The sequence below is a fragment of the Balearica regulorum genome, chromosome Z (genome assembly GCF_011004875.1).
Source record: "Balearica regulorum gibbericeps isolate bBalReg1 chromosome Z, bBalReg1.pri, whole genome shotgun sequence".
In the NCBI taxonomy this organism is placed as follows: domain Eukaryota; kingdom Metazoa; phylum Chordata; class Aves; order Gruiformes; family Gruidae; genus Balearica; species Balearica regulorum.
Window position 1 is genome coordinate 34,166,348 of NC_046220.1, and position 11,569 is coordinate 34,177,916.

At 47.5% G+C, this 11,569-nt stretch overlaps 1 protein-coding gene across 2 annotated transcripts in view; it reads left to right on the forward strand.

Moving 5' to 3' along the window:
* Positions 1 to 3,865: 3,865 nt before the first annotated feature.
* Positions 3,866 to 11,569, forward strand: part of IDUA (alpha-L-iduronidase) — a 46,650-nt gene continuing 38,946 nt past the window's right edge. Inside the window, exons 1-2 of one of the 2 annotated variants that reach the window (XM_075739950.1) lie at positions 3,866 to 4,023; positions 8,324 to 8,464. In XM_075739950.1, the coding sequence (XP_075596065.1) occupies positions 3,902 to 4,023; positions 8,324 to 8,464 (263 nt within the window). In that variant the 5' untranslated portion in view covers positions 3,866 to 3,901. The remainder of the gene's footprint in view (positions 4,024 to 8,323; positions 8,465 to 11,569) is intronic. The other variant, XM_075739951.1, reaches the window with a different exon arrangement.

The window sequence follows — 11,569 nt, forward strand, 5'->3', positions numbered from 1 at the left end:
GTTTTAGGTTCCATATGTTATAGCAAAATTCTTGTTCCTGCCATGTGGCATGATTAGATGGCTATGTTGCCAAGGATGCTCTTTGAGGCCATGGTTACAATTCAATTAAGCGCTGAAGGAGCTGGAAGCATCTGAACACAAAAGGTCCCCCCAAAAATTTGCTGTACACTGGTTTTCTTTGTATTGTGCAGGCACCTCCTGACAGAGAAAGAAAGTGCAGCAGGAAGAGCTTCCTGCTCCCTGATACACCTGAAGTAGCCTGCTATGCCTCCGTTCCCTAAACATCTGCAGGGATGCTGCAGAAAGAGCAGCTGGGGCCAAATGATTTGCGCAGCCTTTCTGTGAGGAGTGACTCAACTCAAGAGTAACAGGTTTTACATCTCTCATCTGCCCTGCTTGACACACTGGAGCATTTTACACTGGCCAGGGAGCTGTCGCTCAGGGTGGGAAGGGTCAGCCTCAGCATACTGGAAAAGGCCATTGCACAGTGCTGCTACCTCCCTTCCATTCTCCCACCATTTCCTCTGCCGTGTGCCTCCTCAGGAATGCCTCAGGACAGGAGGAGGCTGCTGTAAAATCCCTAGTGTCCTTTGGCTGGGAGTGTCAGCGGTGGGAAACCTCCCCGATAAAACGCTCCATGGAAAAACTCCTTCTGGGCACTTCCGAGCCCTTGCATGAGCAGAAAGTCAAAGGCAAGAGGGGAGCTTCCCCTTGGCTAGGGTCTTTATCAGGGCTCTGCCTGACAGTATCTAGAACAATGCTGATAGCAAGCTGGACATAGGTGTTCAGCTCTGAATCAAACTTTTACACCTGGGAAACTGCTTGCTGGAGGTCATCTGTGGTAATCCTGGCATTTGCCCTGCCCCTTGAAGAGGCATGGGACAGTTGCAGAGCACGAAACTGGGTTTCACTGGTGTAGCCTGGCATTTGGCCTGCAAATGCTTCCAGGAACACATTGGTCCAGTTGGCTATCTTGGTTGGGGAAAAGCAAACCATTCGGCCCTGCCTGCTCTCCCCAGATGTTTTGGGAACAGAGGCATATCAGGCTCCTTCGCAGGGAGCAGGTAACTCTTTCTGAAGCATTTTCTTTCTCTGGCAGGAGGCACCAGGGCAGCTGTGGTGAGCAGGAAAGTCCCTCTGCTGGGAATTGCTGTTCTTCAGGAGAAGTACCTTGAAAAATCTTGTTAGCTGCTTTCTCAAACACAGGAAGAGAAACCTGGGGGTGATGCCTCCGGTTCTCCATCTCTCCTCTGACAGGTGTTTTGTCTTATCTTCTGTCTCCCAACTTTTGGTCTGATGTGGTTGATGTGCTAGATGTAGCACTTCCCTATGCTCTGGGGAAAGTTGTAGACAACACAGGAGAGTCTTTTTAGCCTCTACCCCAATCTCTGAGAAGGACCTTCTTCAAAATGCTTGGAGATCATAGTCTTGTCAGACTCCTGGGGAAGAGTCTTTCCCTGAAGCTCTGACAGACACTTCTTTAAAATGCCAACAGAACGCTGTCTGTATCCATGGCTCTACTATGTTTCAAGACTTTCTATAACACGCCCAATATCGTGTCTGAGAAGGGCCAAGGTTTCTTGGCCAAATGGACATAGAATTGGTTTGACACCTTGCCTTCCAGATGTGACTTTGCAATCAGCCAAGCTGAAATGCAACAGCTCTATTTTGGCAGTCTCTGAGGGAAAGTCAGGGTGATCTCCAGGCTCAAGCCTTCCTGATGCCAATGGGAACAGTCTATGGTAGGAAACCATGGGGTTCATGGGGTTTCTCCCCTGTAAATATATTTTTGCTGAAATTTGCTGGTAGGTCTTTGGTTGGAGGCTGAGCTTTTGGCTTCTCTGCAAGGGATAACTTCCACACCCACTGCCGCTAGGTGCTAAAGGTGCTGGTATCTGTGCCTGCACTGCAATGAACCCTCCACACTTAAGGGCAGCGAGGTGCAGGGTTGCTGTTAATAAGCAATGAACTACAGCATGACATCTGGTAGTCAGATGTTCATCTCCTCCCACCTGTCCCTCTGGAGGGGAAGCCAACAAAAGAGGCAGTGTCAGTGAGGTCCTTCCCCCCGTGCACCATCTCCTTTCCAGCTGGCAAAATGTTTGCAGCCCTCACCGAAGCCTAGGCAGCAGCGCTCACCCCAAAGGCAGCTGTTGCCCCAGCTCAGGGTGCAGCTAGCAGCAAAGGGCTGGACTTCCTTGCCTGGCCCCCAGGTTGTCAGATCCCACTTGAGTTTGCACTTCTACTGCCTAACACCCTCCTCAGGTCTTCTCAGAAAACAGAGTCTGAAGGAGACAATTATCCCCCTACAGAAGCTCTGGCTGCCAAATTGGCATTTCCTGTAAGGATAAAGGCGATCTCTTAAATATCCTGCATAGAAACCTCACTAGAGCTCAGCTTGGGCCTTGCTGCTCTTCCAAGGCATTGGAGTACTGCAGCTGAGCCACAGCATGAGCAGACCTGGGGAATTTAGGGAAATCCCCCTTGCCAGAGTCAAGTCACAATGTCTCACCTGAGTGTCTGGGATGTAATGCCTGATTTTGGCTGTGAACCTAGGAAGCTCACATGAAGTTCCACAGGGACTGAGGGCCTCAAGAGGCAGATGAAGCTGCAAACAGACAGAGTACCAGCAATCAGAACCAAGCCACTTTGCAGTTTCTTAGAGATGGGTCCCAGTTTGTTACTCCTTTGAGACAGGGAACCTCCTGGCTTAAGCAGGATTACACATGGTATAAACTTACTCATGCAGAGTCTACTCCTAGTTGCAATATTCTTGAGCTGAGGAGTAAATGTCTGTCCAACTTCCCCTCAGCTAGCTCTAGCACAACTGCTTCAGGGAGAGCTCTGGTGAAGGAGGCTGAAATACCAGACCTTTTGGGGTGGCAAATTTTGGTTGCTCCACTAGGACTGATAACCTTGATTTCCATGGACACAGTTGTCACTTTGTTCTCTTGTTGGAGATCATCTGCAGCCCAGCTCTTTGCCTTGGCAGCTCTCCGCAGGTTCCCTGGAGCAGGCACCATGACAGGGGCCCATGATGTCCCCAACTAAATCCAAAGCCTCTATTAGAAATCAGACTGGAGTACCCCATCCACCTAATTCATCAGAACTAATGAACACAAAATGAGATGCTACTGTGGTATTTGGGGATGTACAGGGGAAACCCAATTCCCCACATTTTTCTCCTAGCTGGCAAAGCTTGACAAGATTCCCAAAGGCAGTACAATACGTAGAAGAGAGGGATCCCAAGGAAAAGGGTCCCATCCCCATGGAAAACCCAGTCTCCAGATACATCATAAAAAATAAGCATTCAGAAAGTCAATCTATAGACTCTTTATTATGAAGTGCATTTAAAGCTCTTTGCCATTCTGAGATCATTAAATAGGTTTAGACCGAAAAAAAGGACATAGTTTCAATTCTGCTAATATGTTCCTCCAGGGAAGGCTGTTTTCATCACCTGCACTACTACATAATACTCCTCTTTTTTACAGATTTCTCAACACACAGCACAAGGATGCAACAATAGCACAAGAGAATACTTCCCTCATGTGGTAAGATACGCAACAGCAATAACTGCATGCCGTGCAGCAACTTCAGCGAAGTAACTCCTGGTCACTACCTACGTCAGAACAACAACAAAAAAGTACAAGACGCCTGGCCTTCAGACGGACACGTTACTACCGGAATTATCCAAAGCGAATTAAACACGCTCAGCACAAGGCCTGCCACAGCCGCTGAGGGCGGGAGCCGCCACCCCCGTCGCCTCGTGGGCGGGCGCCTGGCGTCGCGTTCGTGATGCGTCGGTAGCGGGCGCCGGCTCGGCTCGGCTCGGCTCGGCTCGGCTCGGCTCGGCTCGGCTCGGCTCGGCTCGGCTCGGCTCGGCTCGGCTCCTCGTAGCGCCATGGGGCTGCTGCTCTGGCTGGTGGTGCAGCTGGGCGCGGGCTCCGCGGCGTACGTGGTGAACGTGGATGTCCGGCGAGCCGAGCGGCCCCTGGAGCACTTTTGGAGGAGCACTGGCTTCTGGTAAGCGCGCACAGCCCTGCGGCCGGCAGTAGGCCACGCACCACTGGCGAGAAGCGGCCGGGGTGAGAGCCGGCTGCCTCTAGCCCGCTCAAGCAAAGGATCCCCAGGGTGTGAGGACGTGGCCTTTCTGAAGCAACCCAGGTTTTTTCGGGCCTGCTGCTGTGGGATCGGAGGGCCCAGCACCTTGCTGACCTTTGCTGCTTAGCCTGTTGTGTGTTACCTGCCTGGCCAGTTAATGCAAACAAAGCAGATCGCAAGATAGGGCCAGTCAACATCCCCTCTCTGGCTTGCTCCCTTGCCTCCAGGGCCCTTGAACACGTGAAGTCCTTCCTCTTCCCCAGAACAGCACATATGTTGATACTCAGAGCTCATTCCCTTTCCTTTTCATTGTCACAGCCCCTAAACAGGTCCAGGCAAAGCTTCCCTGGCTGTTCATTCCAGGGTTTTGTTCTTCTTTCAAGGCACTGCCAACATGCACCATGTTCTTGATGTGGCCAGTGAGTCTGGCTGATCTGAGTCAGGGGGATGGGTGGGAGCATGCATAAATCCCAGCTCCACCACTTCATATCCTGTTAGTGCTTTGCTTCTCGGAGAAAGCCCAGTCTTGCTGAGCTGACTGGGGTTGAACAGCCTTCAAGTTTTGGGAGATGTGTGACGGCTTCTAGCAGGCTCAAAAGCAAGAGGCAGTATGTTCCTCAGCCATGTTCGTATCTTACTCTAAACTGATTATTACCTCCTTCATTTAAGCATACAGTGGATTAAATAATGGTTGTAGGAAAAAGTGTTGCAACACTCAGTCAGTCTCACCTCCGTGCCTCGCAAGATTATGGAGCAGGCCCTCCTGGAGACTATGCTCAGGCACATGGAAAATAAGGAGGTGATTGGTAATGGCCAGCATGGCTTCACTAAGGGCAAATCATGCCTGACAAATTTGATGGCCACCTACAATTGGTTACAGCATTGGTGGACAAAGGAAGAGTAACTGATGTCATCTACTTAGACTACCATTTGACACTGTCCCGCACAACATCCATGTCTCTAAATTGAAGAGACATGGATTCGATGGATGGACCACTTGGTGGGTAAGGAATTGGCTGGATGGTCGCACTCAAAGAGTTGTGGTCAACGGCTCAATGTCCAAGTGGAGAATGGTGACGAGTGGCGTTCCTCAGGGGTCGGTACTGGGACCAGCACTGTTCAATATCTTTGTCGGCGACATGGACAGTGGGATCGAGTGCACCCTCAGCAAGTTTGCCGATGACATCAGGCTGCGTGGTGTAGTCAACATGCTGGAGGGAAGGGATGCCATCCAGAGGGACCTTGACAGGGTGGAAAGATGGGCCTGTGCGAACCACATGAAGTTCAACAAGGCCAAGCGCAAGGTCCTGCACATGGGTCGGCGCAATCCCAAGCACGACTATAGGCTGGGCGAGGAATGGATTGAAAGCAGCCCTGAGGAGAAGGACATGGGGGTGTTGATTGATGAGAAGCTCAACATGAGCCGGCGGTGTGCGCTTGCAGCCCAGAAAGCCAACCGTGTCCTGGGCTGCATCAAAAGAGGTGTGACCAGCAGGTCGAGGGAGGTGATCCTGCCCCTCTAGTCCACTCTTGTGAGACCCCACCTGGAGTACTGTGTTCAGCTCTGGCAGCCCCAGTGCAGGAGAGACATGGAGCTGTTGGAGCAAGTCCAGAGGAGGGCCACGAAGCTGATCAGAGGGCTGGAGCACCTCTCCTGTGAGGACAGGCTGAGAGATAGTTGGGATTGTTCAGCCTGGAGAAAAGGCGGCTCCACGAAGACCTACCTAATTGTGGCTTTCCAGTACCTGAAGGGGGCCTACAGGAGAGATGGTGAGGGACTGTTTGTCAGGGAGTGTAGTGACAGGACAAGGGGTAATGGGTTTAAGCTGAAGGAGGGTCGATTTAGATTAGATGTTAGGAAGAAATTCTTTACTGTGAGGCTGGTGAGGCCCTGGAACAGGTTGCCCAGAGAGGTTGTGGATCCCCCCCTCCCTGGAAGTGTTTAAGACCAGGTTGGATGGGGCTTCGGGCAACGTGGTCTAGTGGAGGGTGTCCCTGCCCATGGCAGGGGGTTGGAACTAGATGATCTTTGAGATGCCTTCCAACCCAAACCATTCTATGATTCTATGATTCTATGAACAGGGATGGAATCAGCAGCATGTGCTTTGGATGAAAAGGAATTTGTGCACTTTTTTTTATATAATGCATAAAAGTAGTCTAAGACAAAACTTTAAAAATTTTCCATGTTGGTGGGAAAACAGAACAGGACGTAAAGTACATTCTGATGAAGAGAAATGTTTGGGCTTTCTGGATTTTCTTTTTCATTTATAGTTTTAATTTTTGCTTGCAATGTTAGGAAACACTAATAAAAAACTGCCTTAAAACCAGTGTGTTTTGCCCATTTAAATTGCAGCCCAAGAAACCCCATGATTTTAACTGTGTGAAGGAAACTTTGGAAAGCTGCAAACATGAAAAGCACTTTCCACTCAGAACAGGAAGGGGCAGATACTGATATTACCACTAACAAAACCTGCTGTTTTCCCAGCTTTCTTTTGTATCTTGTCATGGTTTCTTCTATGTTTCTCTCTAGAAAAATGTAAATTTCAGAGTGTTTATTCAGTGTGCACTAAGCAAAAATATGTGAATGCTTGCTTTATGCTTTGACTTCCATCTTTGCCACTGCTTGAATGGAAGCAGTACACTGGTGCAAGTTTGAATCTCAGAGCAGTAGTAAAGCACTCCTTCAAAAAGCAACAGTTAACATTGTCCTCATCCACTGGAACAATTAAAAAGACTCAAGTGGCTGGTACATTTTTAGTAAAAGTGGGATTGGTAACTTCTCAGTCTCACTTGTATGACTTGAAGCAATTTCAGGGAGATGATTTTTAAGTGGCTTTATGCTGATAAAGTTGCCAGAGGGGCTCACATGTGCAGGTTGATTTGTATGAAGCACTACAGGGATGTAATCTGTGTTGAGACTTGCAGTTTCAGATAAGGATGCAGGAGATGAGGTAATAAATAGGCAGTGTCTTAGCTAGGACAAAAGTTGCAACAGGTTCTTGTCCAGGTGGGGTCAGGTTTTCCCATCTTTGGGCACAGATGGTTCTACAGTAGCAGGTTCATTCAGTGAGGTCCTTTGAGGCGGGATGAACTTGTGGAGGAAAACAGAGGAGGAGGGAATGACAATATGACTCTTCCCAGCATAGTTACAGTCAGCCCAGAGCTGATTTGCCCATCAGAGGAGACAGATCACAGTAGGCAAAGCATAAACTGTATTACTTCTTCACTTACTCAGTTAATATACAGTCTGTAGTTAGAGCACAAGTCATCTCTCTTTGCAATGTGAAGACACGTGGGAGTATTTTACCAAACCTTGGGAACAGTGTTGTTTTATCTTTCTTGAAATGCAAATGCTTTAGCATTCAGAATTTGCACATTACCAGGAGGCTTAATGAGGATCTCTAAGGATGCCCAAACCCAGTGAACTGGGCAGCGTTCTAAGTTTCTGACTTGTGGAGGGTGGGGGTGACATCTCCCTCCATCTAGCAGCATCTGTGGAAACAGAGGCAGCAGAAATCTGCCCCACTGTTATGTTAATTTCAGTGGAATAAGTAGACATCAAAATCATGTTAACATGATCAGTGCTGTACAGCCGTGAGCAGGTTAAACTGCTTGCGGCATCAAACATAGAAACCTTGAGCCACAATACTCCTGTACTTCCTTATGCTTAGGGGTGAGTAGAACATGGCCAAAGAATGTGGAGGCTCTGAGGGTCTAATTCTGCTTCTAACAACCATAGCTTCCACAGCAGAGCAAGAGTTGATGTCATTGCATGAACTTCAGCAGAAGGATCAAGCCCATATTTGTCTTACTGCAGACCTGAGCAAGTCTGGCTTCCACTCCAAAGCCTAAAAGACTCTGAGCTCCATTTATCATCAATTACTCAGAGACAAGATGACTGCCATTGTATGGCTTCTTCAAGACACTGCTGCCTGAGGTTGCTACCTGTGCAGCAATGACTGCTTGTAATACTTTCCTTCGAGCGTGCCAGTGAGATGCACCCGAGTTGTGTTCTGCTTTTCCAAACTAAATGTGTAGCCAGTTAGCCCCAGGTAACTTGCAACTCCATTTTGCTTAAATTTCATGTTAGGCAGTGCTCCTCATGCCATGGAGGGTCTTGCGGGTGGTGTAGAGATTTAGCATAGGGATCTTTGGATACCCAGTGGAGCTGCTAGTTAATGTTGCAATGTGTTGTTTCTTTTCTGTCCCTGCTTTCCTGAAGCCCTCCTTTACCTCACAGCCGTGCTGACCTGTTTGACCTGAGCAAAGACCAAGAGATGAACCTTGCCTACATCTCTTCTGTTCCGCATGGCGGCATTGAACAAGTCCGAATTCACTGGTTACTGGAATTAGTTGCTCTCAGGTAAGCAAACACCTCAGGTCAAAATCCAGAAAAAATGTGACACATTAAAGTATCTGACAGGTCCTCACTTTGATATTTGTCTTAGTATAATTGTAAGCTGGGCTTTGCTTCCTTGGAAGTCAGCTAAGTGCCAGGGGAGGGGAATCAATTTGGGGGTGTATGAGATTAAGAAAGAGAGAGCTTGTATGGAGAAAGATGAGGCTAACATGCATGCATTACATCCTTACAACAGATTAAGGAGCAGTTTAAGGTTTGCTTTCATCTGAAGAGTCTTGTGGGTGTGCTGGTCAAGTTGTACCAGGACCATGTCAGTTCATATGCTACAGTCATTCCATGTGTCCTCTGCTGCTATGTCCATGCCTCAGCATCTTAATTTCCAGTTGTACCATGACCTCCAGAGAGGTGTCGGGCCAGCAGAAATGGATTTCCTGGACCATTGCATGTACAAGGTTCTAGTGCAGCTTTTTTTCACTGGGTGCATCCTTTCTAAAATACTGCTTGGCACAACTTTGAAAAGAGAGCTCTAGAGGCATCTCCAATGTTTTCTTAAGCAAGGAAGAGTTCTGTTTTGCAGTCAGGGCATCTACACCCAGTGTTATGGAGAGACCTCTCAGCTGGATTCCTGGCAATGGTCATTTGGACTGTTTTCAAGACTCATACTGGGCGTTATCACTGCTGTTCCTTCAAGTCCAGCAGGGTTTGGTCTTAGTGCAGTAACAGTAGCAACTACCCAATACTGAGATGAACTGGTGACGCCAGAGTTCAGTTCCTGGCCACATCCTGGCTGTGCACGCATGCTGAGAGCTCCCCCTGGCTGGTTTTAATAGTCAGGGCAGTGTTACGCTCCCTTTCTAGGTAGATGGATCTTTGGCGAAAGCTAGGAATGGGATGGAATTCCTTGCATTTCAGGTGGCAATACTGTCCCAAACAAGACTTCTCACCCATCCTGTTACGTGTTTTGCTAACCATTACCCATTCTAAGAGCAGTGCTGAGGGACTAGAAATGTGGCTTACTTTTCTGTCATTTAGTTTAGGAGACATGATACCGCACAAAACGTTCCATGAAGATTATAACAAGCCCAACTAACTGAGAGGTTCAAATGAAAGCTGCCACTATTCTATCACTACTTCTGTCTTCCTTCCACTTGAGTCCATCAGTGCACTATATCAAGTGACAGGCAGTGACAACTAAAACAGGGTGACTTTAGTTAATACCAGTTAATACCTTCTTCCAAAAAGATTCATATACATAATAACATTTCTAGTTCTAGGGAAATACATGTCAGACTTTAGGAGGACAACATTGGAATTCCTTGCCTTTCAGGTCCCATTTAACTCAGCTTAAACATACTCATACCAATATGTCCAGTAGAAAGAGCCAAATACAGATACCTAGAACAGGAGTGGTTGGTCTGTGAGGAAAGACAAACAATAAAAACCTCGTCAAAAGTTGTAATAGCTCTGCCTGGCTTAAGCTGGTGCTGAGCTGACCATATTTACAGTCCACATCATTACTGCATCTGCTATCCCAGACACAGGAAGATGTGAATTTACCAGTTGTAAGTCTGGAGAAGCAACAAGAGGAAGGAAGGCTCAGACTCTGGTACTGGAATTTAAGGAGTAATGGGTTTCAGAGTGTTTCAGAGTGTACATTAGGAACAGGAGAGGTTTTCTTCCTAGAGTGTGCTTGTGTATGTAGGTTTGTTTGGGAAGGTGTTTGGAGGTCCTGCACACAGATGAGTATTGCATCTGTACCCCAGAGGTACCTCTGCATGTTAGTCCATCTGTGAATATAGCAGGTAACACAGCTCCTACCCCCCATCTTTCCCTGTGGAAGTTTCCAAGTAAATACCCTTTCTTGTGCTGTGTCTCCCTTTCCTACTGGGCTATGGGTTTTATACTTACTCTTGCAGTGACCCAGCTTCAGCAGGGGCAAGGACAACTGTCACTGCTCACCACTGCTGGAATCATTGTCTTAGATCTCAGAGGTTTCTGCTGAGAGATGGCTTGGGTCTTTCAGGTTTCTGTAACCAATTGACTTACAGAAAAACCAGTGAGTACCTTTGAAAAGAAAGCCACATCTACACTCCGAAGCCAAAACTCCTCCTGGCAGCCTGTCTCAGCTGTGGTATGTCTTTGATTGGGCTTTCCAAATGACTGAGGGAAACGAATGCGTCTGTTATGGATTCTGCTCAGCCTTTGTAGGGAGTGAGGCACTGAGTCCTTCAAAGTGGGACTTCCTTGACACAATCAAAATTCTAGGAGCATGGAAATAGCAGTCAAGCAGGAAGCCCCAGACCTCAAGGGTAGGGTTCTAACGCACCAGCCTCAATATTTAGCCCAGCTTTGACATGTAAGAATTAGAAACTTCACTACTGTTTAGAACCAAGCTAAAACTGCTCATTTTGCAAAAATGTACATTTGTCAAAGACAAGAAGACACTTAAGTTGTGGAAAGACAACCAGTGAACTGGGCAGCAGCAATGGTTTGGAAGGGGAGAGAGCATGGAGCCTGCAGACAAACATTGGGATTCAAAGAAGGAACAGGGGCAAGAATGCAAATCTGAAAAGGAGGAGTTCAGTCCTGATGCTAAATTCTGTGCATGTGTAGTTCTCTTCCTGAACCAGTGATTTCCAGAAGGATGTAAAGAGGTTTTGAGTGAGAACCCTGTAACAAGAAAACGGTGTTATGTCATGGGGTCGGTGAGTAGAGAAGACTTCTTGGAAGGTGATGGTAGGTACTTGACTGAAGAAGAGCACTTACAGAAAACAGAGGACTAGGGGGGACCACCACTGTGGAAGGCTAACATACAGGCGTTGCTTTTCTTCACAGTTCTTCACATCTGTAAAAAGGTGTCATAAATCTTCCTCCCAAGAAGCAGATGTGCTTACACAGAAGACTGCCGCCTTTCCCTTCTCACTTCTATAATGTTCTTTCTCATTATGTCTTCTAATCCTCCAATGCTGAGTGCATCCCTGTATTTTAACCCTTTCCTAGGACAGCAAACCCACCTCTTACCTTTTTCTTTATTGAAATTATTGTTATTTTACTACCCGTGAAAGGATACCACAAGGTAAACTGTTTTCAAAGAACTGCTAGTTTTTA